Here is a 26,643-nt window from a genome sequence, read left to right on the forward strand (position 1 = left end):
TGCTTGACCTGTGATTTCAAAACAAGTTATCCATCAAATTGTACACTGCTTGACACTCAGCATCGAGGGTTGGAATTGGGGGTTAAATCACCAAAAATGATTCCCGGGCGCGGCCACTGCTGCTGCTCACTGCTCCCCTCACCTCCCAGGGGGTGATCAAGGGTGATGGGTCATATGCAGAGAATAATTTCGCCACACCTAGTGTGTGTGTGACAATTATTGGTACTTTAACTTTAAACATAACAATATATAAAAACAAAAACAGCTCAGTCTTCAGAATGCCACCGTAAAAAAAAAGGTTAAAATTTTCCATTTACAGTACCGTATTTTCCGCACCATTAGCCGCACCTAAAAACCACAAATTTACTCAAAAGCTGACAGTGCGCCTTTTAACCCGGTGCGCTTTATATATGGATAAATATTAAGATTCATTTTCATAAAGTTTCGATCTCGCAACTTAGGTAAACAGCCGCCATCTTTTTTCCCGGTAGAACAGGAAGCGCTTCTTCTTCTACGCAAGCAACCGCCAAGGTAAGCACCCGCCCCCATAGAACAGGAAGCGCTTCTTCTTCTACTGTAAGCAACCACCCGCCCCCGGAAGAAGAAGAAAAAACGCGCGGATATCACCGTACGTTTCATTTCCTGTTTACATCTGTAAAGACCACAAAATGGCTCCTACTAAGCGACAAGGATCCGGTTCATGAAAAGACGCAATCTCTCCATCCGCACACGGATTACTACCGTATTTCACAGCAACTGATATTCCTGTGAACCGCACTGTGGAACGGGAGCACGTACGGTGAATATTCGCACCACAGGGAATGAGAAGTCATCCTTCACTGTGGTTCTAGCTTGCCATGCTAACTTCCACCCATGGTGATATTCAAAAGGAAGACCTTGCCAAAAGAGACCTTTCCAGCCGGCGTCATCATAAAAGCTAACTCGAAGGGATGGATGAAGAAAAGATGAGCGAGTGGTTAAGGTAAGTTTAAGTTTACGCGAAGAGGCCGGGTGGCTTTTTTCACGCAGCTCTGTCCATGTTGATATACGTATGTTTGTGATTGCACATTTGCGTACATTTTGGGAGTGAACAGAGTTGTTAGAACGCTGGTTTTTAATATATTATTAAAGTTTGACTGACCTATCTGACTGTTTTTTTGACATTCCTTTAGCGCAGTTAGATGCGGCTTACAACACGGGGCGGCTTATTGGTGGACAAAGTTTTGAAATATGCCGTTCATTGAAGGCGCGGCTTTTAACCCAGGGCGCCTTATGATGCGGAAAATACGGTAATACACTGTGAAAACACCAAACCATATTTTTTATGCAAAAAAACTAACAAAAAACTGGCAGCTCAATGACCATAATTTTACAATAAAATACCGTACATTTTATGGTAAAATTCTGCCATTTTTTTTACTGCAAAATCCGCAGTTTTTTTTTCTTACAGTGTAAGCAAAATATACATTTACTGATCAAATGTACAGGCAATTGTGTGACAATGTCACGCGGCAAATCCTTATACCACTGTTGGCGTTAACGCACTTTTTGTGTCTTTTTACGCATTAAAATCAGAAAGGACGCGCATTTTCGTAAATCCGCGCATCCCCGGAACCCAGATTTTATTTTATTTTTTTCCAAACGACCCTGCCTTCATCCAAAACTAATGTAAAGTATCCAAACAACAGAAGAATAAGTTATTGTTACATTTTAACAGGAGTGTAGATAGAACATGTTAAAAGAGAAAGTAAGCAGATATTAACAGTACCGTATTTTTCGGAGTATAAGTCGCACCTGCCGAAAATGCATAATAAAGAAGGAAAAAAAAGTACAAAACAGCGCCAGAGGGTTATAAATTCAAAGTACCGTATTTTTCGGAGTATAAGTCGCTCCGGAGTATAAATAAATGCATAATAAAAAAGGAAAAAAACATATATAAATGAAACAACATATTCCCATTAAACCCAAAACTATTAACACAAAACTCAATTTATAATGTCAAATTAGCAACATATTTGATTAATGTACAGCCTTACCCAAATTCAATGGAATCGTAAATCTTTTACTCATTTGCAACAATTGCTGTGCCACTTTTAAAATGTACTTCCGGTGGTTTTTGTTAGTTATCAGTTCCAAAACGCCAGTTGAATAAAGAATGAAACAAAATATTCCCATTAAACCCAAAACTATTAACACAAAACTCATTTCATAATGTCAAATTAGCAACTTTACCCAAATTCAATGGACTCCTGGGTGTTTTTACTGATTTGCAACAATTGCTGTGACACTTTTAAAATGTATTTCAGGTGGGTTGTTGTTAGTAATCAGGTCCAAAACACTAATTGAATAAAAAAAGAAACAACATTTTCCCATTAAACCCAAAACTATTAACACAAAACAAATTTTACAGAGAATTATTACCGTATTTTTCGGAGTATAAGTCGCTCCGGAGTATAAGTCGCACCGGCCCAAAATGCATATTAAAGAAGGAAAAAAACATAAGTCGCACTGGAGTATAAGTCGCATTTTTTGGGGGAAATGTATTTGATAAAAGCCAACACCAAGAATATACATTTGAAAGGCAATTTAAAATAAATAAAGAATAGTGAACAACAGGCTGAATAAGTGTACGTTATATGAGGCATAAATAACCAACTGGTATGTTAACGTAACATATTATGGTAAGAGTCATTCAAATAACTATAACATATAGAACATGCTATACGTTTAAACACCAAACAATCTGTCACTCCTAATCGCTAAATCCCATGAAATCTTATACGTCTAGTCTCTTACGTGAATGAGATAAATAATATTATTTGATATTTTACGGTAATGTGTTAATAATTTCACACATAAGTCGCTCATGAGTATAAGTAGCACCCCCGGCCAAACTATGAAAAAAACTGCGACTTATAGTCCGAAAAATACGGTAAATGAACAAGTAGATTAATAATTAATTTTCTACCACTTGTCCTTAATGTTGACAAAATAATAGGTAGATAAATGACACAATATGTTACTGCATATGTCAGCAGACTAATTAGGAGCCTTTGTTTGTTTACTTACTACTAAAAGACAAGTTGTCTAGTATGTTCACTATTTTATTTAAGGACTAAATTGCAATAATAAACACATGTTTAATGTACCCTAATATTTTTGGTTAAAATAAAGCCTATAATGCCATTTTTTGTGGTACGCTTTATTTAGAAAAGTACCGAAATACATTTTGGTACCGGTACCAAAATATTGGTATTTGGACAACCCTAGTTACATGTTGAAATTGTGGTGTTGGGGTGAGCAAAGAACCATGTAATGTTAATTGATTTCAATGAATTTCAATGGGCGTGGCTGTTTGGCAATACAATCACCAATTAAACTCATATCCCTGAGGTACCAATGTATATCAATTGCAGCAAAATGTCACAAAAAAAACTTTGCATGACTCACTCGTCTCCCAGCTCGCCATCCCCTACATGTTGCTCCGCATCGATGGCCTTGTCGTCGGGCCGGCCAACCTTCTCCAGGAAACACAGGCGTCCGTCGGCGCGCATGGTGGTGTACATCTCGTAACCTGGTAACACATTCAACAAAAAACTTGTTGAAACACACAAACTTGGCCACCGACTTCTGGAAAAGCTTTGCCGTTCTTACCGTGTTTGAAAACACCCGCCAGCAGAGAGCGGTCAGCCTCAGCATCCCACCATCCTGCAGGGACCTCTTGCTGCTCCATCTCCGGTATCCAGATGTCCACATCTCTGGAAAACAAATACATTTTAGGGATGTCCCGATCCGATATTTGGATCGGATCGGCTGCCGATATTTGCCAAAAATTGCGTATCGGCAAGGCATGGGAAAATGCCGATCCAGATCCAGTTTAAAAAAAAATTCCGTTCCGCATTTTCCAGCACACCTTCAACACATCCACAGGTCTGAATTCTCACGCAGTTGCTTTTAGCTGCTGGCATTACACGACAGGCTCTTCTCACTCTTTCCTGTGTCTCCCTCTTACAGACAGCAAGTGCACCTTCTTACACACGTCACATACTGTCACGTCATACGTCACATACGTATACGTCCTCCCCGAGCAGAGAGGTAGCAGCATGGCTAACGTTAGCTGTGATGCTAGCGCAGCCGTGCGAGCAACCTTCCCTCTAAGGTACTCGCCTGTGCAATTGCGCAATGTTTAAGCGTCCTCTGCGCATAGCAAATCTATGCCACGCACAAAATCAAATAAAAAAATTAGCGCATAACAATTTTCGACACACGGACACGACAGAGAAAACAGTTTTCGTCATCATTGTTCAAATATTGTGACGTCTGTCGAGACGCTTATCTCCATTCGGTGCCACACGTCCACACAAAATGCCGAGGCAAAAATGTCCACATCAACACCGTATGAAAAAATTAGTGATTTTTTTAGTTGTGATTTCCTTCTATGCATGAAAGTTTAAAAGTAGCATATATTAATGCAGTATGAAGAACAATGTTTTAATGTAGACATGCAAGCCTTGAAAGAAAAATTTGAAAATCAAGACTACATTTCCTGCAAATGGGTGCATGTATATTTTAACTTTAGATTTATTTTCATATCAAACTCTTTTGGCTGTCTTTTTGACACTTACATCCGGCGCCCCCCTCCACACCCCGGATTATAAATAATGTAAATAATTCAATGTGATTATCTTGTGTGATGACTGTATTATGATGATAGTACCGTATTTTCCGCACTATAAGGCGCACCTAAAAACCACAATTTTTCTCAAAAGCTGACAGTGCGCCTTATAACCCGGTGCGCTTTATTACGATTCATTTTCATAAAGTTTCGGTCTCGCAACTTCGGTAAACAGCCGCCATCTTTTTTCCCGGTAGAACAGGAAGCGCTTCTTCTTCTACGCAAGCAACCGCCAAGGAAAGCACCCGCCCCCATAGAACAGGAAGCGCTTCACCCGCCCCCGGAAGAAGAAGAAAAAACGCGCGGATATCACCGTACGTTTCATTTCCTGTTTACATCTGTAAAGACCACAAAATGGCTCCTACTAAGCGATCCGGTTCATAAAAAGACGCAATCTCTCCATCCGCACACGGATTACTACCGTATTTCACAGCTGATATTCCTGTGAACCGCACTGTGGAACGGGAGCACGTACGGTGAATATTCGCACCACAGGGAATGAGAAGTCATCCTTCACTGTGGTTCTAGCTTGCCATGCTAACTTCCACCCATGATGATATTCAAAAGGAAGACCTTGCCAAAAGAGACCTTTCCAGCCGGCGTCATCATAAAAGCTAACTCGAAGGGATGGATGGATGAAGAAAAGATGAGCGAGTGGTTAAGGGAAGTTTACGCGAAGAGGCCGGGTGGCTTTTTTCACACAGCTCCGAAGGCGAACACACCTTCACTAAGACGGGCAGATAGCGCCGGTCGACATACGCCAACATCTGCCAGTGGATCGTAAATGCCTGGGCAGATAGTTTCGGTCACAACTGTGGTCCGAGCTTTCCGGAAGGCAGGATTCACAGAACTGCTGCACAACAACAGCGACACTGAATCCGATGACTTCGACGAGGCGGAGCCGGCCATTTTTGGATCCCACGCTTGCGCAACTTTTCAATTCGGACACCGAAGACGAAGAATTCGAAGGATTTACGAATGAAGAATAACTTCAGAAGGTGAGCGCTATGTTTATTTTGTGTGTTGTGACATTAACGTTCGAGCAACATTATGTTGCTATTTATTGCTCTACACCATTTTGAATTTTACTATGTTTGTGATTGCACATTTGCGTACATTTTGGGACAGAGTTGTTAGAACGCTGGTTTTCAATATATTATTAAAGTTTGACTGAACTATCTGACTGTTTTTTTGACATTCACTTTAGCGCAGCGTTTTTTTGACATTCACTTTAGCGCAGCGTAGACGCGGCTTATAGTCCGGGGCGGCTTATTGGTGGACAAAATTATGAAATATGTAATTCATAGAAGGTGCGGCTAATAATCCGGTGCGCCTTATAGTGCGGAAAATACGGTATATATCTGATAGTATATATCTGCATCATGAATCAATTTAAGTGGACCCCGACTTAAACAAGTTGAAAAACTTATTCGGGTGTTACCATTTAGTGGTCAATTGTACGAAATATGTACTTCACTGTCCAACCTACTAATAAAAGTCTCAATCAATCAATCAAAACACATAGAATCATCATACTGCTGTGATTATATGCATCAAGTGTTCATTCAAAGCTAAGGCAAAATATCGAGATATATATTGTGTATCGCAATATGGCCTTAAAATATCGCAATATTAAAAAAAGGCCATATCGCCCAGCCCTAGTTCAATGATGCCATTTCTGTTTGTCATGTATAATTTTGTCTATTTTGTGTTTATCCTTGAATAAACTGGTCAGTTTCTTGTTACCAACCATTGTGTATTATTCAAACTCCCCTAATTCAGCTGGCTAGTTGTAATCAAGAGTACTAAAACCCTTTTCAACATGATTCTGACAACTAAGTAGGCTAAATAACTTTAAACTTTAATACATGCTCGGATAGGCCAGTATCGGTATCGGTCAGTATCGGTATCGGATCGGAAATGCAAAAACAATATCGGTATCGGATTGGAAGTGCAAAAACCTGGATCGGGACATTCCTAGTACATTTACTTATAAAAAACGGTAGGGGAGCACGATTAATCGACATGGAGGTTTTAATAACCGCATTTGATCATAAATGTTGAGTCTCGCATTTGTTCGTCTTATACGTCAAACAGGGAGAAAGACGTCCCACTCTGTGCATTTAACGTTAGGAATTAACTGGATGCAGTAAGCCCTCTTTACAGTCATTCACAATCTTTGGTTTGGTGGACGCAGAGTCAACTTTACACACAGGAAGCACAGACAGCCTCCCTGCTCGCGACTCGCCAGTAAGAAGAGCCGCAAGGTAACAAATATTACCTATATGTAATATATCGAAAATACTGAAACGCCACGACATAGTGAATTTGCAAACAGCTAAAATTATGCACAAAACAAACTACAATCTGCTACCCAAGAATATACAACAAGTCTTCTCAACAAAAGAGAATTATAATCTTATAGAGAAAAATGTAATTAAAAACATTTGTATGCATGAACACTTAAGACCTTCAGTATATCAGTATGTGGAATTAAATGATGGAATGGATTAAGCAAAGAAATTAAACATAATATATTATATTATATTATATAAATATTAGAAAGATTAGATTAGTTTATTTCAAAGGGGAGAATGCATCTTCATAAAACACACATGGTTAAAAAAAAGCCAGAATTAGCGAAAAAGAAAAAGGAAAAAATATAATTACAAAGCAAATACTTCAGGGGATTGTTTTTAATCATATTTATTTTATATTGGTTTTATATTTATTTATTTTTTTGTTTTTATTCAGTCATTGGTGGAGCTAAGGATAATATTTGAATATTGTTTTTAATATTGTTGTGAAGCACTTTGGAAACATTTCTGTTGTTTAAATGTGCTATAACAGGGGTCGGCAACCCAAAATGTTGAAAGAGCCATATTGGACCAAAATTACAAACACAAATCTGTCTGGAGCCGCAAAAAATTAAAAGCCATATTACATACAGATAGTGTGTAATGAGATATAAATTGACTTAAAGGAAACTAAATGACCTCAAATATACCTACAAATGAGGCATAATGATGCAATATGTACATATAGCTAGCCTAAATAGCATGTTAGCATCGATTAGCTTGCAGTGACCAAATATGTCTAACTAGCACTCCACACAAGTCAATAACATCAACAAAACTCACCTTTGTGCATTCATGCACAACGTTAAAAGTTTGGTGGACAAAATGAGACAGAAAAAGAAGTGGCATAAAACACGTCTTAGAAAGTCTGAGAAAGTTATACATGTAAACAAACTACGGTGAGTTCAAGGACCGCCAAAATTAGTGGGACAGAACGGCGCTCGCCAAATACTTGAATCAGTGAAGCATGTTTAATACAAACAGTGTGATTTATAACAAATAGGAAGGTTTGTGTCATGTTTGTCCTCCTACAGAAACCATATTAACGCTTTTTTTTTTTCCCCCCCCCAAATCTTTTTCCATTTTTCATACATTTTTGAAAACGCTCCAGAGAGCCACTAGGGCGGCGCTAAAGAGCCGCATGCAGCTCTAGAGCCGCGGGTTGCCGACCCCCGTGCTATACAAATAAAGTGGATTGGATTGGGAATAGTTCAGCTTCAAATTGAGTTGCGTTTGTGTTTATTTGGAACATGCATGCATACAACATGATGCTTCACAATTTCCAGTTTCTCTATTCAACATGTTCAAAAAGGAGTAGGACGAAGCAGAGCTTATTTAATCCTTCCCCTTTTCCTTTACATCACTGTTGCTGTAACTTTTGTTCACTTCCTTTTCTCAATTTATTCACAATATACTCCTTAAGTAACAACATTAAAAATAAATAAACAATAATTAGTGATGTAAGTTATATTTCATATAATGAGATAAATAAGATTATCAATAAATTCAGAATGTTTATCATGGTTTTTCTTCTTTGTACTTTGTAAACACTTTAAGTTAGAAGAGTTTCTTGAAGTGGATCATATTAGTACATTGTTTGATTTATTTGCCTTATCCATTCCACCATTTAATTCCACATACTGATATACTGAAGGTCTTAAGTGTTGTACGTGCGTACTATTGTTTTAATTTACATTTTTCTCTAAAAGATTATATTTCTCCTCTTTTTTTGGGAAGAATTGTTGTATATTCTTGGGTAGCAGGTTATAGTTTGCTTTGTGTGTAATTTTAGCTGTTTGCAAATTCACTATGTCGTGGAATTTCAGTATTTTCGATTCAATAAATAATAATATATCCAACATTATGTATTATTATAACTGATCTTTTTTGCGACATAGTTAATGAATAAAGTGTACATTTGTAGTTATTTCCCCATATTTCTGCACAATAACTCAGATAGGGTAACACTAGCGAGCAATAGAGAATAATAATAATAATTCCAACCCTTGATGCTGAGTGCCAAGCAGGGAGGTAATGGGTCCCACTATTATAGTCTTTGGTGTGACTCGGCCGGGATTTGAACTCACAACCAACACTCTAACCACTAGGCCACTGAGTAGGTGATGAACAATGTGTCAGCATAGGACATACAAACCCCGTTTCTATATGAGTTGGGAAATTGTGTTAGATGTAAATATAAACGGAATACAATGATTTGCAAATCCTTTTCAACCCATATTCAATTGAATGCACTACAAAGACAACATATTTGATGTTCAAACTCATAAACATTTTTTTTTTTTTTCAAATAATAATTAACTTAGAATTTCATGGCTGCAACATGTGCCAAAGTAGTTGGGAAAGGGCATGTTCACCACTGTGTTACATGGCCTTTCCTTTTAACAACACTCAGTAAACGTTTGGGAACTGAGGAGACACATTTTTTAAGCTTCTCAGGTGGAATTATTTCCCATTCTTGCTTGATGTACAGCTTAAGTTGTTCAACAGTCCGGGGGTCTCCGTTGTGCTATTTTAGGCTTCATAATGCGCCACACAATTTCAATGGGAGACAGGTCTGGACTACAGGCAGGCCAGTCTAGTACCCGCACTCTTTTACTATGAAGCCACGTTGATGTAACACGTGGCTTGGCATTGTCTTGCTGAAATAAGCAGGGGCGTCCATGGTAACGTTGCTTGGATGGCAACATATGTTGCTCCAAAACCTGTATGTACCTTTCAGCATTAATGGCGCCTTCACAGATGTGTAAGTTACCCATGTTTTGGGCACTAATACACCCCCATACCATCACAGATGCTGGCTTTTACACTTTGCGCCTATAACAATCCGGATGGTTCTTTTCCTCTTTGGTCCGGAGGACACGACGTCCACAGTTTCCAAAAACAATTTGAAATGTGGACTCGTCAGACCACAGAACACTTTTCCATTTTGTATCAGTTCATCTTAGATGAGCTCAGGCCCAGCGAAGCCGACGGCGTTTCTGGGTGTTGTTGATAAACGGTTTTCGCCTTGCAAAGTTGAGTTTTAACTTGCACTTACAGATGTAGCGACCAACTGTAGTTACTGACAGTGGGTTTTTGAAGTGTTCCTGAGCCCATGTGGTGATATCCTTTACACACTGATGTCGCTTGTTGATGCAGTACAGCCTGAGGGATCGAAGGTCACGGGCTTAGCTGCTTACGTGCAGTGATTTCTCCAGATTCTCTGAACCCTTTGATGATATTACGGACCGTAGATGGTGAAATCCCTAAATTCCTTGCAATAGCTGGTTGAGAAAGGTATTTCTTAAACTGTTCAACAATTTGCTCACGCATTTGTTGACAAAGTGGTGACCCTCGCCCCATCCTTGTTTGTGAATGACTGAGCATTTCATGGAATCTACTTTTATACCCAATCATGGCACCCACCTGTTCCCAATTTGCCTGCTCACCTGTGGGATGTTCCAAATAAGTGTTTGATGAGCATTCCTCAACTTTATCAGTATTTATTGACACCTTTCCCAACTTCTTTGTCACGTGTTGCTGGCATCAAATTCTAAAGTTAATGATTATTTGCAAAAAAAAAAAAGTTTATGAGTTTGAACATCAAATATGTTGTCTTTGTAGCATATTCAACTGAATATGGGTTGAAAATGATTTGCAAATCATTGTATTCCGTTTATATTTACATCTAACTCATATGGAAACGGGGTTTGTACAACAGCATACCTGATGTCTGCCCCTTTCAGGACCGAGTCAGCATGGTCACCGATCACCTCCTGCTTGAGGTAGTAGAGCATACGCACCCTCAGCAACACCCTGGGAGAGGAGAGACTTTTAGTAACGACAACACACACTTGACAAACGTCAATGATCCTAACTTGTTGCACTGGTGCTTGAGGTGCTTGCGGTAACTGTCGTCCAGCAGCAAGGTATCAGGGTTATACTTGCGGATCCATTCCACTTTCTGCAAGTCAAATGTGCTCTGGGCTTTTACCCTCTTGCCCTTCCTGCCTCGGGGCACAGGGATGGAGAGGCCTACGCAGACAACACAAGTTCTAAGCACATGCAATGACAGCAAGAAGTGGGTGGTTTGTGCATCCTCCTACCAGAGTGGTTGAGTAGTGTTTGGGGTTCACGCCCGTTCTCTGGGGGTGTGATGAGTTCCCAGATGAAACTCTTGATGTTCTCATCGCCACGATAGTGCAGGAGACAAAACACCAGGATGACGCGGCAGATGGTCTCCACGTCGCGCTCACTCAGGCGGCGCTTGCATCTGGCGTGGGACAGAATGTCCCTCCAGCGCCCCCAACTGGAAAAGATTGACAAGACAAAAAGGGTGTGACTGAAGGGTCCCCGTCATCATTTACTCAAACTGTGGATATTTGTCGATTTGCACATTTTTGGATTGAAATAAAACACAAGTTAATGTATATGTGTAGCTTGCTACTGGAATTACGATAGGCAAGCATGTATTATTCCAACAGGACAGCTTTATTCCAAAATGGAATAAATTCATTTTTGTCCCGAAAATTCTGCACACAAGACCTATAATGACAATATGAAAAGGTTTTGCTAATTTATTACAAATAAAAAACAAAGAAATCCCAAGTATTTACAGCCTTTGGAAGCAATTACAGCCACAAGTCTTCTTCAAAAGTCACTGTATATTGCTGCATTCATCTTTCCCTCTATCCTGACTGGTCTCCCATTGGTGCTGAATATTTTTATGTATTTATTTATTCCCCCCCCTGGCCCCCTACTACTTCTAAATCACTAATCCTCGCCTCCATGGCGACAAATAAAGTACGTTTCTTACAAGTATCATTATCACTGCAGGACGAGGAATAGCTAACCATGCTTCACTACACACCGGAGCTCACCGGCGTCAAAATGTAAGCAAACACCATGGGTGGATCGACACCTAACGTCCACTGTAATGATACCAAGTACAGTAGCGTATCTAGTCGATACTACTATAATTACGTCAATATTTTTTAACATCCCCCCCAAAAAATTGCAGTTTTGTTTTTTTCATTTATATTATCTTTATAAACTCAGGAAATACATCCCTGGACACGAGGACTTTGAATATGACCAATATATCATCCTGTATCGGATTGATACCCAAATGTGTAGTATCATCCAAAACTAATGTAAAGTATCCAAACAACAGAAGAATAAGTGATTATTACATTTTAACAGAAGTGTAGATAGAACATGTTAAAAGAGAAAGTAAGCAGATATTAACAGTAAATGAACAAGTGGATTAATAATTAATTTTCTACCACTTGTCCTTAATAATTTTGACAAAATAATAGAATGGAAAATGACAATATGTTACTGCATATGTCAGCAGACTAATTAGGAGCCTTTGTTTGTTTGCTTACTACTAAAAGACAAGTTGTGTTGTATATTCACTATTTTATTTAAGGACAATCTTGCAATAATAAACATATGTTTAATGTACCCTAAGATTCTTTGTTAAAATCAAGCCCATAATGACATTTTTTGTGGTCCCGTTTATTTAGAAAAGTACCAAAAAGTATCAAAATAATTTTGGTACCGGTACCAAAATATTGGTATCGGGACAAAAGTAGTACATGTACTTTCTTAGTTTTTAATTTTTGACAAATTTGCAAAAATCTAAAAATAAACAAACAAACCCTAAAACACTTCACATAGTATTGTGTGTAGAATTTTGAGGACAAAAATTAATTTACCGGTATTCTATTTCGGAAATGTGAATGCACTGTGAATACTTCCCAGATGCACTGTAGGTGTGAGCTAACAATGGAAATTAAAATGAGACCGAACTAATCCAATAAGTGAATGTCAACATCAAGCTCGCAGGAGGGTTTTGAGGAGGTGGGGATGAAAAGCCTTAAGCCCTGGGAAAGGTTTTTTCTCATCCATCTCTACATACCCATAGACGAGCAGATGTTTTTCCACGCGGAAACAGTCCGTGCGTCCGTAACCCACTCCGCTGTGACGATCCGTGCGCCGGGAAGAACGAGAGTGTCTGGAATTGGCAGGTGGGTACTCTTCATCACTGTCCATATCTGATAGCTCGCCGCCCTCTCCTCGCAAACTGGAATACTGACGCGTCTGCTTGCGTACTCTGGGAGTGTCGATCACAAGCGTGTTCTAAGGGGAGACATAAGATCAACATTAATCTCAGTACATTAGTTAAAAAGGTAGGCTACATATACAGTTGTGGTCAAAAGTGTACATACACTTGTAAAGAACATAATGTCATGGCTGTCTTGAGTTTCCAACTCTTATTTTTTTGTGATAGAGTGATTGGAGCACATACTTGTTGGTCACAAAAAACATTCATGAAGTTTGCTTCTTTTATGAATTTATTATGGGTCTACTGAAAATGTGACTTGGTCAAAAGTATACATACAGCAATGTTAATATTTGCTTACATGTCCCTTGGCAAGTTTACCTGCAATAAGGCGCTTTTGGTAGCCATCCACAAGCTTCTGCTTGAATTTTTGACCACTCCTCTTGATAAAATTGGTGCAGTTCAGCTAAATGTGTTGCTTTTCTGACACAGACTTGTTTCTTCAGCATTGTCCACACATTTTAAGTCAGGACTTTGGGAAGGCCATTCTAAAACCTTCATTCTAGCCTGATTTAGCCATTCCTTTACCACTTTTGACGTGTGTTTGGGGTCATTGTCCTGTTGCGCCCAAGACCCAACCTTCGGGCTGATGATTTTAGCTTGTCCTGAAGAATTTGGAGGTAATCCTCCTTTTTCATTGTCCCATTTACTCTCTGTAAAGCACCAGCTCCATTGGCCGCAAAACAGGCCGAGAGCATAATACTACCACCACCATGCTTGACAGTACGGACGGTGTTCCTGGGATTAAAGGCCTCACCTTTTCTCCTCCAAACATCCATCCATCCATCCATTTTCTACCGCTTATTCCCTTCGGGGTGGCGGGGGGCGCTGGAGCCTATCTCAGCTACAATCGGGCAGAAGGCGGGGTACACCCTGGACAAGTCGCCACCTCATCGCAGGGCCAACACAGATAGACAGACAACATTCACACTCACATCCACACACGAGGGCCAATTTAGTGTTGCCAATCAACTTATCCCCAGGTGCATGTCTTTGGAGGTGGGAGGAAGCCGGAGTACCCGGAGAGAACCCACGCAGTCACGGGGAGGACATGCAAACTCCACACAGAAAGATCCCGAGCCCGGGATTGAACCCAAGACTACTCAGGACCTTCGTATTGTGAGGCAGATGCACTAACCCCTCTCCCACCGTGCTGCCCTCGCTGGGTAATGTGGCCAAACAGCTCAATTTTTCTTTCATCTGACATCACATGGACAAAGATAAGACCTTCTGGAGGAAAGTTCTGTGGTCAAATGAAAGAAAAATTTAGCTTTTTGGCAACAATACCCAGCAATATGTTTGGAGGAGAAAAAGTGAGGCCTTTAATCCCAAGAACACCAATCCTACCATCGAGCATGGTGGTGGTAGTGTTATGCTCTGGGCCCAAAAATTCAATCAATCAATCAATGTTTATTTATATAGCCCTAAATCACAAGTGTCTCAAAGGGCTGCACAAGCCAAATTGATTGTTCCTGAGATTAAAGGCCTCACTTTTTCTCCTCCAAACATATTACTGGGTATTGTGGCCAAACAGCTCAAATTTTGTTTCAATTTTGTGGTGGTAGTATTATGCTCTGGGCCTGTTTTGCTGCCAATGGAACGGGTGCTTTACAGAGAGTAAATGGGACGATGAAAAAGGAGGATTACCTCCAAATTCTTCAGGACAAGCTAAAATCATCAGCCCGGAGGTTGGGTCTTGGGCGCAGTTGGGTGTTCCAACAGGACAATGACCCCAAACACACTTCAAAAGTGGTAAAGGAATGACCAACCTACTCAGTGGCCTAGTGGTTAGAGTGTCCGCCCTGAGATCGGTAGGTTGTGAGTTCAAACCCCGGCCGAGTCATACCAAAGACTATAAAAATGGGACCCATTACCTCCCTGCTTCGCACTCAGCATCAAGGGTTGGAATTGGGGGTTAAATCACCAAAAATTATTCCCTGGCGCAGCCACCGCTGCTGCCCACTGCTCCCCTCACCTCCCAGGGGGTGATCAAGGGTGATGGGTCAAATGCAGAGCATAATTTCGTCACATCTCGTGTGTGTGTGACAATTATTGCTACTTTAACTTTTTAAATCAGGCTAGAATGAAGGTTTTAGAATGGCCTTCCCAAAGTCCTGACTTAAACATGTGGACAATGCTGAAAAAACGAGTCCATGTCAGAAAAGCAACACATTTAGCTGAACTGCACCAATTTTGTCAAGAGGAGTGGTCAAACATTCAAGCAGAAGCTTGTGGATGGCTACCAAAAGCACCTTATTGCAGTGAAACTTGCCAAGGGACATGTAAGCAAATATTAACATTGCTGTATGTATACTTTTGACCAAGTCACATTTTCAGTAGACCCATAATAAATTCATAAAAGAAGCAAACTTCATGAATGTTTTTTGTGACCAACAAGTATGTGCTCCAATCACAAAAAAATAAGAGTTGTAGAAATGATTGTAAACTCAAGACAGCCATGACATTATGTTCTCTACAAGTGTATGTACACTTTTCACCACGACTGTAACAACAACAAAGTTGACAAAAAAAGTTCATCACTGTACTTTTCGGTTGAGGATGTCCATGTCTATGTCGGCTTTCTTGGCCCACTTCTCCCAGAATTCCGGGTCATCGAGGGCAATGTCGTTACGGTTCTCTGAGGCCACAAAGCTGGCCTTTGAGAAGGTGGAGCCCTTGCCCTCGCTCTCGATGGTGATGGTGGTGGCTCTTCGCTGGAGGATCTGGTCGATGTCTTCCTCACAGAAGCGACTGCCCTCATCGTTCTCGTCCATGATGGCGGCATAAGCTCCCTTCCTCAGCAAGTCCTCAATCTCCTTCTTGGAAAACTGCTGGATCTGTTGAAGTAACACAATAGAAATTTAGCTATAAACGGATCCAAAATACAGTGCAAGCTGGATTTACGAGCCCCTCTATTTGCAAATTTTTCGATTTACAAACTTTGTGTGCGAACCTTGTCTCCGTATACAGGGTTCGTACACCTTTTCCATGGCCAAATTCGAGCACTTTTTAAGGACTTTCAAGATCAATTTTCCAGTACCCTTCAAAAGGCGAAAACCAGTGTGAATCAATCCATACCCTTGTTGTTTGAGGTCACCAAATGCTGTCTGTAGGAAAAATACGGAAAATCTGCTAAAAACCTAAGCCTAACATTGAACCAGCAGTTATCATTAAAGGGGAACATTATCACCAGACCTATGTAAGCGTCAATATATACCTTGATGTTGCAGAAAAAAGACCATATGGGACGGCGTGGCGCAGTGGAAGAGTGGCCGTGCGCGACCCGAGGGTCCCTGGTTCAATCCCCACCTAGTACCAACCTCGTCATGTCCGTTGTGTCCTGAGCAAGACACTTCACCCTTGCTCCTGATGGGTGCTGGTTAGCGCCTTGCATGGCAGCTCCCTCCATCAGTGTGTGAATGTGTGTGTGAATGGGTAAATGTGGAAGTAGTGTCAAAGCGCTTTGAGTACCTTGAAGGTAGAAAAGCGCTATACAAGTACAACCCATTTATCATTTATATATTTTTTTAACCGATTTCCGAACTCTAAATGGGTGAATTTTGGCAAATTAAACGCCTTTCTATTATTCGCTCTCGGAGCAATCCACCATTTTCTCAAACACCGAGTCAAATCAGCTCTGTTATTTTCAGTTTTTTCGACTGTTTTCCGTACCTTGGAGACATCATGCCTCGTCGGTGTGTTGTCGGAGGGTGTAACAACACGAACAGGGACGGATTCAAGTTGCACCAGTGGCCCAAAGATGCGAAAGTGGCAAGAAATTGGACGTTTGTTCCGCACACTTTACCGACGAAAGCTATGCTACGACAGAGATGGCAAGAATGTGTGGATATCCTGCGACACTCAAAGCAGATGCATTTCCAACGATAAAGTCAAAGAAATCTGCCGCCAGACCCCCATTGAATCTGCCGGAGTGTGTGAGCAATTCAGGGACAAAGGACCTCGGTAGCACGGCAAACAATGGTGGCAGTTTGTTCCCGCAGACGAGCGAGCTAAACCCCCTGGATGTCTTGGCTCACACCGTCCCTTATGCCACCGAAGATGATCAAGAGAAGAATATCGACCCTAGCTTCCCTGGCCTGCTGACATCAACTCCAAAACTGGACAGATCAGCTTTCAGGAAAAGAGCGCGGATGAGGGTATGTCTACAGAATATATTACCGTAATTGATGAAAATTGGGCTGTCTGCACTCTCGAAGTGCATGTTGTTGCCAAATGTATTTCATATGCTGTAAACCTAGTTCATAGTTGTTAGTTTCCTTTAATGCCAAACAAACACATACCAATCGTTGGTTAGAAGGCGATCGCCGAATTCGTCCTCGCTTTCTCCCGTGTCGCTGGCTGTCGTGTCGTTTTCGTCGGTTTCGCTTGCATACGGTTCAAACCGATATGGCTCAATAGCTTCAGTTTCTTCTTCAATTTCGTTTTCGCTACCTGCCTCCACACTACAACCATCCGTTTCAATACATGCGTAATCTGTTGAATCGTTTAAGCCGTTGAAATCCGAGTCTGAATCCGAGCTAATGTCGCTATAAACTTGCTGTTCTATCCGCCATGTTTGTTTGTATCGGCATCACTATGTGACGTCACAGGAAAATGGACGGGTGTATATAACGATGGTTAAAATCAGGCACTTTGAAGCTTTTTTTTTAGGGATATTGCGTGATGGGTAAAATTTTGAAAAAAACTTCGAAAAATAAAATAAGCCACTGGGAACTGATTTTTAATGGTTTTAACCCTTATGAAATTGTGATAATGTTCCCCTTTAAGGCCCAATTTTGTATTTGATTGCAACAAGAAACATGTTTATTGTACCCTAAGACTTTTTGTTAAAAATAAAACCAATAATGCCATTTTCTGTGGTCCCCTTTATTTTAAAAAAGGATCGAAATACATTTTGTTATCGGTACCAAAATATTGGTATCGGGACAACCCTAGTCAAAGGTGTCCTGGGCATGATGTTAAAGTGCATCTGGCAGTGGAGGCTCCTCTATGGGGTCTTGGGGCACTAGGACGTTAACCCCTTTACTACTGTTACCCCAGGTAGCCCGTGGCAAAGGCCTAGTACCTGACTGCCCCCTAGCCAGGGATACGGTGAAGACCTCAATGGCGGAGCAGGCGGAAGACGGTAGATTTAAAGGGGAACATTATCACAATTTCAGAAGGGTTAAAACCATTAAAAATCAGTTCCCAGTGGCTTATTATATTTTTCGAAGTTTTTTTCAAAATTTTACCCATCACGCAATATCCCTAAAAAAAGCTTCAAAGTGCCTGATTTTAACCATCGTTATATACACCCGTCCATTTTCCTGTGACGTCACATAGTGAAGCCAACACAAACAAACATGGCGGAAAGAACAGCAAGCTATAGCGACATTAGCTCGGATTCAGACTCGGATTTCAGCGGCTTAAGCGATTCAACAGATTACGCATGTATTGAAACGGATGGTTGTAGTGTGGAGGCAAGTAGCGTAAACAAAATTGAAGAAGAAACTGAAGCTATTGAGCCATATCGGTTTGAACCGTATGCAAGCGAAACCGACGAAAACGACACGACAGCCAGCGACACGGCAGAAAGTGAGGACGAATTCGGCGATCGCCTTCTAACCAACGATTGGTATGTGTTTGTTTGGCATTAAAGGAAACTAACAACTATGAACTAGGTTTACAGCATATGAAATACATTTGGCAACAACATGCACTTTGAGAGTGCAGACAGCCCAATTCTCATCAATTAATATATTCTGTAGACATACCCTCATCCGCGCTCTTTTCCTGAAAGCTGATCTGTCCAGTTTTGGAGTTGATGTCAGCAGGCCAGGGAAGCTAGGGTCGATATTCTTCTCTTGAACATCTTCGGTGGCATAAGGGACGGTGTGAGCCAAGACATCCAGGGGGTTTAGCTTGCTCCTTTGTCCCTGAATTGCTCACACACTCCGGCAGATTCAATGGGGGTCTGGCGGCAGATTTCTTTGACTTTATCGTTGGAAATGCATCTGCTTTGAGTGTCGCAGGATATCCACACATTCTTGCCATCTCTGTCGTAGCATAGCTTTCGTCGGTAAAGTGTGCGGAACAAACGTCCAATTTCTTGCCACTTTCGCATCTTTGGGCCACTGGTGCAACTTGAATCCGTCCCTGTTCGTGTTGTTACACCCTCCGACAACACACCGACGAGGCATGATGTCTCCAAGGTACGGAAAACAGTCGAAAAAAACGGAAAATAACAGAGCTGATTTGACTCGGTGTTTGAGAAAATGGCGGATTGCTTCCCGATGTGACGCCACGTTGTGACGTCATCGCTCCGAGAGCGAATATTAGAAAGGCGTTTAATTCGCCAAAATTCACCCATTTAAAGTTCGGAAATCGGTTAAAAAAAAAAAAGGTCTTTTTTCTGCAACATCAAGGTATATATTGACGCTTACATAGGTCTGGTGATAATGTTCCCCTTTAAGAACTACCACAACAGCTGCAGCAGAAAAGGGTCCCCAGTCGTCTTGGACTCCATGCCACTGGACCCTGACCCGATTCTGTCAAGGATCGTGTGGTGACTGTCTGTGCACCAGTCTCCCCACGTTAAACTAAGTCACGCACAGGCATCCTCCATAAAGGGATACACCCCTACCAGGAGGATCGTCATACTCGTTCGAGTGACCGCCGATGAGTCAAAGCTGCAACGTATTATTCATATTTACACTCTTTCTTTTTGAGAAATTGGCTTCACTATACACACTTTTGATTTACGAACCCCTGTTGGAGAACCAATAAAGTTCCTAAATGGGGTCAGCGAGAAGATTTATTTTCCTTACCCCGTTAACACTGCTGTCTTTGTTGCCGCTCATGCTCTGCAAAACGGCCCGGTCGAGGCCCAGCTTCAGACTGGCTTTGTCGAGCATCTCTCTCTCGTACGAGTTCCTGGTAATCAGACGGTAGACCTTGACCGCCTTGGACTGGCCAATACGATGACATCGGGCTTGTGCCTGGAGGAGTAGAACGATCATTGCATTGTTACCGTGGGAACGAGTCAAAGCATTGATCTGCAAAGTAAAAAGGTACCTGGAGGTCGTTCTGAGGGTTCCAGTCCGAGTCAAATATGACACAGGTGTCAGCAGCAGTGAGGTTGATACCCAAGCCTCCAGCTCGAGTACACAGCAGAAAGACAAAGCGATCCGAGTCGGGCTTGCTGAAACGATCGATGGCAGCCTGTCGCAGGTTGCCACGCACTCTGCCGTCAATCCGCTCATAAGTGTATCTAAAAAATAAAAAAATAAACGACACATTACATAACTGTGTACATCAGTGTTTTTCAACCTTTTTTGAGCCAAGGCACATTTTTTTTCATTGGAAAAATCCCAAGGCACACCACTAGCGTGGGGGCGGCATGGCGTAGTGGGTAGAGCAACCGTGCCAGAAACCTGAGGGTTGCAGGTTCGCTCCCCGCCTCTTACCATCCAAAAATCGCTGCCTTTGTGTCCTTGGGCGGGACACTTCACCCTTTGCCCCCGGTGCCACTCACACCGGTGAATTGAATGATGAATGATAGGTGGTGGTCGGAGGGGCCGTTGGCGCAAATTGCAGCCACGCTTCCGTCAGTCTACCCCAGGGCAGCTGTGGCTATGAAAGTAGCTTACCACCACCAGGTGTGAACGATTGATGGGTTCTACATGTAGAGCGACTTTGGGTACTTAGAAAAGCGCTATATAAATCCCAGTTATTATTATTACTAGCGGAAAACATAAAAAAAATTAACTCAGCAGCCGATATTGACAGTAAATAGTCGTTCTCGCAATTGTTGGATATGACTTTAAACCATAACCAAGCATGCATCAATATAGCTCTTGTCTCAAAGTAGGTGTACTGTCACCACCTGTCTCATCACACCCTGACTTATTTTAACTTTTTTTGATGTTTTCCTGTGTGTAGTGTTTTAGTTCTTGTCTAGCGCTCCTATTTTGTTGGCTTTTTCCCTTTTTTTTGGTAATTTCCTGTAGCAGTTTCATGTCTTCCTTTGAGCGATATTTCCCGCATCTACTTTGTTTTAGCAATCAAGAATATTTCAGTTGTTTTTAATTCTTCTTTGTGGGGACATTGTTGATTGTCATGTCATGTTCGGATGTACATTGTGGACGCCGTCTTTGCTCCACAGTAAGTCTTTGCTGTCGTCCAGCATTCTGTTTGTTTACTTTGTAGCCAGTTCAGTTTTAGTTTTGGTCTGCATAGCCTTCCCTAGGCTTCAATGCCTTTTCTTAGGGGCACTCACCTTTTGTTTATTTTTGGTTTAAGCATTAGACACCTGTTTACCTGCACCCTGCCTCCCGCTGTTTCCGACATCTACAAAGCAATTAGCTACCGGCTGCCACCTACTGATATGGAAGAGTATTACACGGTTACTCTGCCGAGCTTGCATGCATTAATATAGCTTGTCTCAAAGTACCGTATTTCCTTGAATTAACGCCGGGGCGGTAATTAATTTAAAATCTCTTCTCACTCCTGCGCTTACCAAAGGCATGCGGTAAATTTAGGCCTGCGCTCATAAATTTGAGTGTGATGTAAGGATACCATCATGAAAAGCACATTTAATAAAAAAAAACGTTATTGTGGTCTTACCTTTACTTATAAATGAAGTCCATGCGCAGCTCCTTCTGAACAAAAGCATCGATAACTTGTTTATAGAAGTCTTCCTTATCTTTCTTCAGTTTTAAACGTCTCTCTGTCTCGATGGAGATCTTCCTTTAATTATTACCTCCTGCTTCGATTGAAAGTCCAGTTTAGAAAACTGTTGCTGTCACTTCTTCTGCAGCCGTGTAGTCGCAAGAATGATTCCTGGGATCACTAGCGCCCTCTACCACCATGAGGCGGGAGTCATTTAATGACTCATATTTGACACACGCAGCTATATTAATAAAACATTTTTACTGTTCTTTTTAGCATATTCAATAGCTTGGACCTTAAATCCTACGGAATAGCTCTTCATCTTCTTCCCTTTAAGCGATTTTAAATTATTGAAATTAGCCTCCTCCATTTTGGAAAATGATGCCTTGAAAGGTGAAGTGTCACTCGTGACGTGACGAGTTTGACTCGGCGGTAAAACGAGGTATATGCTAATTATTCTGCGAAACGAGCTTGACCCGGTGGTAAAACGAGACATGCGCTAATTATTTTGCTAAACAAGTTTGATCCGGCAGTAATTCTAAGCATGCGCTAATACTAAGCATGCGCTAATTATTTTGTTAAACGAGTTTGACCCGGCAGTAAAACGAGGCATGCGGATAATATATACCCGTCGGCAATTCAAGGAAATACGGTAGGTGTACTGTCACCACCTGTCAGATCACGCCGTGACTTATTTTGAGTTTTTTGCTGTTTTCCTATGTGTAGTGTTTCCTATTTTGTTGTTTATTGTCATGTCATTTACGGATGTACTTTGTGGACGCCGTCTGCTGCTCCACACGCTTTAAGTCTTTGCTGTCGTCCAGCATTCTGTTTTTGTTTACTTTGCAGCCAGTTCAGTTTTTGCTTCAAGGCCTTTTCTTAGCGGCACACGCCTTTTGTTTATTTTTGTTATAAGCATTAGACACTTTTTTACCTGCACATTGCCTCCCGCATATTGTGATCACGACAAACCATGTTCCCGACATCCACAAAGCAATTAGCTACCTGCTGCCACCTACTGATATGGAAGAGTATTACACGGTTACTCTGCTGAGCTCTAGACAGTACAGACACTCAACAACGGCACATTATTTGCGGATTATAATTACTGGTTTGCAAAAAATATTTTTAACCCAATTAGGTGAAATTACATCATCTCCCACGGCACACCAGACAATATCTCACGGTACACTAGTGTGGTTGAAAAACACTGGTGCGCATAAACCTGTGGAAGAAAGGAATGTACCGGTAGCTTTCCTACCTCTTGTTGATGAGGTAGTCCTCCAGAATGTCTAAGCAGCGCACCATTTGGGAGAAGATGAGCACTTTGTGGCCGCCAGCTTTGAGACGTGGCAGCAGCTTGTCCAGCAGGACGAGCTTGCCAGCGGACCGAATCAGGGCCTGCAGGTGGAAGTCCAGGGCCATGGGGTCGTACACCATCCGTAACTCCGCAACAATCTTCTCCTCGGCACCTGGTTAAAACAAACCAGGGATTTTGTCAACATTAAATGATCATTTTCCAATGTAAACATCGTCTCAGGGTTCAAATTTAACCACGACCGCCCTCGTCACTCGCTGTAATGCCCTAAAAAATTTACCAGCATCGACAGCAAGAACCAGCCGTGACCGCCCTTGACTTTTTACTCGTTAATGGACAAATTTTAATGTCATTGTTTTGTCCAATAAATTGATCAAAACACCCCGACGTGACTTTTTTTCTTACATTTTTAACTGTTTGGGATGAGTTTGCTAAATATAAAAATGAGCCGAAATTTTTTAATGAAAGTTTTAAATGTGTCCACTAGATGTCACAATAGCAAATCTTTGTAGACCAGGGGTGCTCACACTTTTTCTGCAGGCGAGCTACTTTTCAATTGATCAAGTCGTGGGGATCTACCTCATTCATATATATAATTTACATTTACTTATTTATGAAATATATGTTTTTGTTAACAAGTTAAAGGTGTTTAATGATAATGCAAGCATGTTTAACACATATAGTTAATATTGTTAAAAAATTAAAGGTGTTTAATGATAATACAAGCATGTTTAATACATATAGTTAATATTGTTAACAAGTTAAAGGTGTTTAATGATAATACAAGCATGTTTAACACATAGTTAATATTGTTAAAAAATTAAAGGTGTTTAATGATAATACAAGAATGTTTAATACATATAGTTAATATTGTTAACAAGTTAAAGGTGTTTAATGATAATGCAAGCATGTTTAACACATATAGTTAATATTGTTAAAAAATTAAAGGTGTTTAATGATAATACAAGAATGTTTAATACATATAGTTAATATTGTTAACAACTTAAAGATGTTTAAAGATAATGCAAGCATGTTTAACACATATACCGTATTTTCCGCACTATTAGCCGCACCTAAAAACCACAAATTTACTCAAAAGCTGACAGTGCGGCTTATAACCCGGTGCGCTTTATATATGGATTAATATTAAGATTCATTTTCATAAAGTTTCGGTCTCGCAACTACGGTAAACAGCCGCCATCTTTTTTCCCCGTAGAAGAGGAAGTGCTTCTTCTTCTACGCAAGCAACCGCCAAGGTAAGCACCCGCCCCCATAGAACAGGAAGCGCTTCTTCTTCTACTGTAAGCAACCACCCGCCCGCGTAGAAGAAGAAGAAGAAGCGCGCGGATATTACGTTTCATTTCCTTTGTGTGTTTACATCTGTAAAGACCACAAAATGGCTCCTACTAAGCGACAGGTTTCCGGTTCATGAAAAGACGCAATCTCTCCATCCGCACACGGACTACTATTTCACAGCAACTGCCTAAAGACTTTCAAGAAAAGCTGGCTACTTTCCGTGCATATTGTAAAAACAAGATAGCTGAAAAAAAGATCCGGCCAGAGAACATTATCAACATGGACGAGGTTCCACTGACTTTTGATATTCCTGTGAACCGCACTGTGGATACAACGGGAGCACGTACGGTGAATATTCGCACCACAGGGAATGAGAAGTCATCCTTCACTGTGGTTCTAGCTTGCCATGCTAATGGCCAGAAACTTCCACCCATGGCGATATTCAAAAGGAAGACCTTGCCAAAAGAGACCTTTCCAGCCGGCGTCATCATAAAAGCTAACTCGAAGGGATGGATGGATGAAGAAGAAAAAGAAAAAGATGAGCGAGTGGTTAAGGTAAGTTTACGCGAAGAGGCCGGGTGGCTTTTTTCACGCAGCTCCGTCCATGTTGATATACGACTCCATGTGCGCCCACATCACGCTGGTTTTTAATATATTATTAAAGTTTGACTGACCTATCTGACTGTTTTTTTGACATTCCTTTAGCGCAGTTAGATGCGGCTTATAACACGGGGCGGCTTATAGGTGGACAAAGTTTTGAAATATGCCGTTCATTGAAGGCGCGGCTTATAACCCAGGGCGGCTTATGGTGCGGAAAATACGGTAGTTAATATTGTTAAAAAATTAAAGGTGTTTAATGATAATACAAGCATGTTTAATACATATAGTTAATATTGTTAACAACTTAAAGGTGTTTAATGATAATGCAAGCATGTTTAACACATATAGTTAATATTGTTAAAAAATTAAAGGGGTTTAATGATAATACAAGAATGTTTAATACATATAGTTAATATTGTTAACAACTTAAAGGTGTTTAATGATAATGCAAGCATGTTTAACACATATAGTTAATATTGTTAATAAGTTAAAGGTGTTTAATGATAATACAAGCATGCTTAATTCCTTTCTTTCATGAAGACAAGAATATAAGTTGGTGTATTACCTGATTCTGATGACTTGCATTGATTGGAATCAGACAGTGGTGCTGATAATGTCCGCATTTTCGAATGGAGGAGAAAAAAAGTCCTCCTTTCTGTCCAATACCACATGAAAGTGGTTGGTTTTTGGCATCTTATTTGTCCAGCTTCCATACTCCTTTGTATACACTTTACAAGAAATACATTGTCGGCAAACTCCGTAGCTTGCTAGCTTGTGCACGCCAGCTTTCTGAGACTCTTATTTTGTTAGCGCAACTGTGCAGTCGGTCTTTGAAGTTTTGACGACAGGTACGGCGCCAGAGTCTGTTGAAATAAAGTGTTTCTCGCCTTCCAGTCGGTAATTTTAATGAGCTGGCAGCAGCCAGCGTCATCTCAGAAGACCCTCGGGTGCCGTGAATGTCAATCAAGTGACGAAAGTGACGTCATAGTGAAGATTTATGATCGCTCATTTTTAGGACTATTTTTTTAATGCCTGGCTGGTGATCGACTGACACACCCTCCGAGATCGACCGGTAGCTCGCGATCGACGTAATGAGCACCCCTGTTGTAGACTATACTACATATGTAAAAAAACACACACAAAAAACACATGATGTTAGTGCACCAGTCGAGGAAAATGAGCAAACTACATGAATAACATCCTGAAGTTTGATATTTTTTTATCTTGATGGATTGAAAATGAACACCAATGAGTTGACTGATGAACATTATCACATAATGTCTTCAGAAAGTATAAATAACAACAAATAAAGATAGAATACTATTAACCGCAACATGCAAGTGTAAAAAAAAACACAACAAAGTTAACAACAACTTAAGTATGGAGAACATATTCTAAGTAACAAAAACTTAATTTAGAGTTATTTGGACACTAGGGGAACATATTCTTAGGAACAAACACTTAATTTAGAGTTAGGGTTAGGGTTATGTTTTGTTATGTAATAACAGACCATATTCATGACGTGGTATTAAAGGGAGAATCATATGGCCATGCAGAATAAGGCATTAATAAGTACTTAATAATGACTAATTAAGAGCCA

At 40.8% G+C, this 26,643-nt stretch overlaps 1 protein-coding gene across 6 annotated transcripts in view; it reads right to left on the minus strand.

Annotated features, from left to right (window-relative positions):
* Positions 1-26,643, minus strand: part of chd8 (chromodomain helicase DNA binding protein 8) — a 153,230-nt gene that overhangs the window by 36,413 nt on the left and 90,174 nt on the right. For all 6 annotated transcript variants that reach the window (XM_061935698.1, XM_061935690.1, XM_061935681.1 and 3 more), the window contains 10 exons: positions 23,091-23,301; positions 20,234-20,429; positions 19,987-20,157; positions 15,706-15,996; positions 12,956-13,176; positions 11,139-11,341; positions 10,911-11,067; positions 10,759-10,848; positions 3,655-3,758; positions 3,451-3,574 (listed from right to left, as the gene is read on the minus strand). In XM_061935698.1, coding sequence (XP_061791682.1) covers positions 3,451-3,574; positions 3,655-3,758; positions 10,759-10,848; positions 10,911-11,067; positions 11,139-11,341; positions 12,956-13,176; positions 15,706-15,996; positions 19,987-20,157; positions 20,234-20,429; positions 23,091-23,301 — 1,768 coding nt within the window. The remainder of the gene's footprint in view (positions 1-3,450; positions 3,575-3,654; positions 3,759-10,758; positions 10,849-10,910; positions 11,068-11,138; positions 11,342-12,955; positions 13,177-15,705; positions 15,997-19,986; positions 20,158-20,233; positions 20,430-23,090; positions 23,302-26,643) is intronic.

This window comes from Nerophis lumbriciformis, linkage group LG03, assembly GCF_033978685.3.
Source record: "Nerophis lumbriciformis linkage group LG03, RoL_Nlum_v2.1, whole genome shotgun sequence".
NCBI lineage: Eukaryota > Metazoa > Chordata > Actinopteri > Syngnathiformes > Syngnathidae > Nerophis > Nerophis lumbriciformis.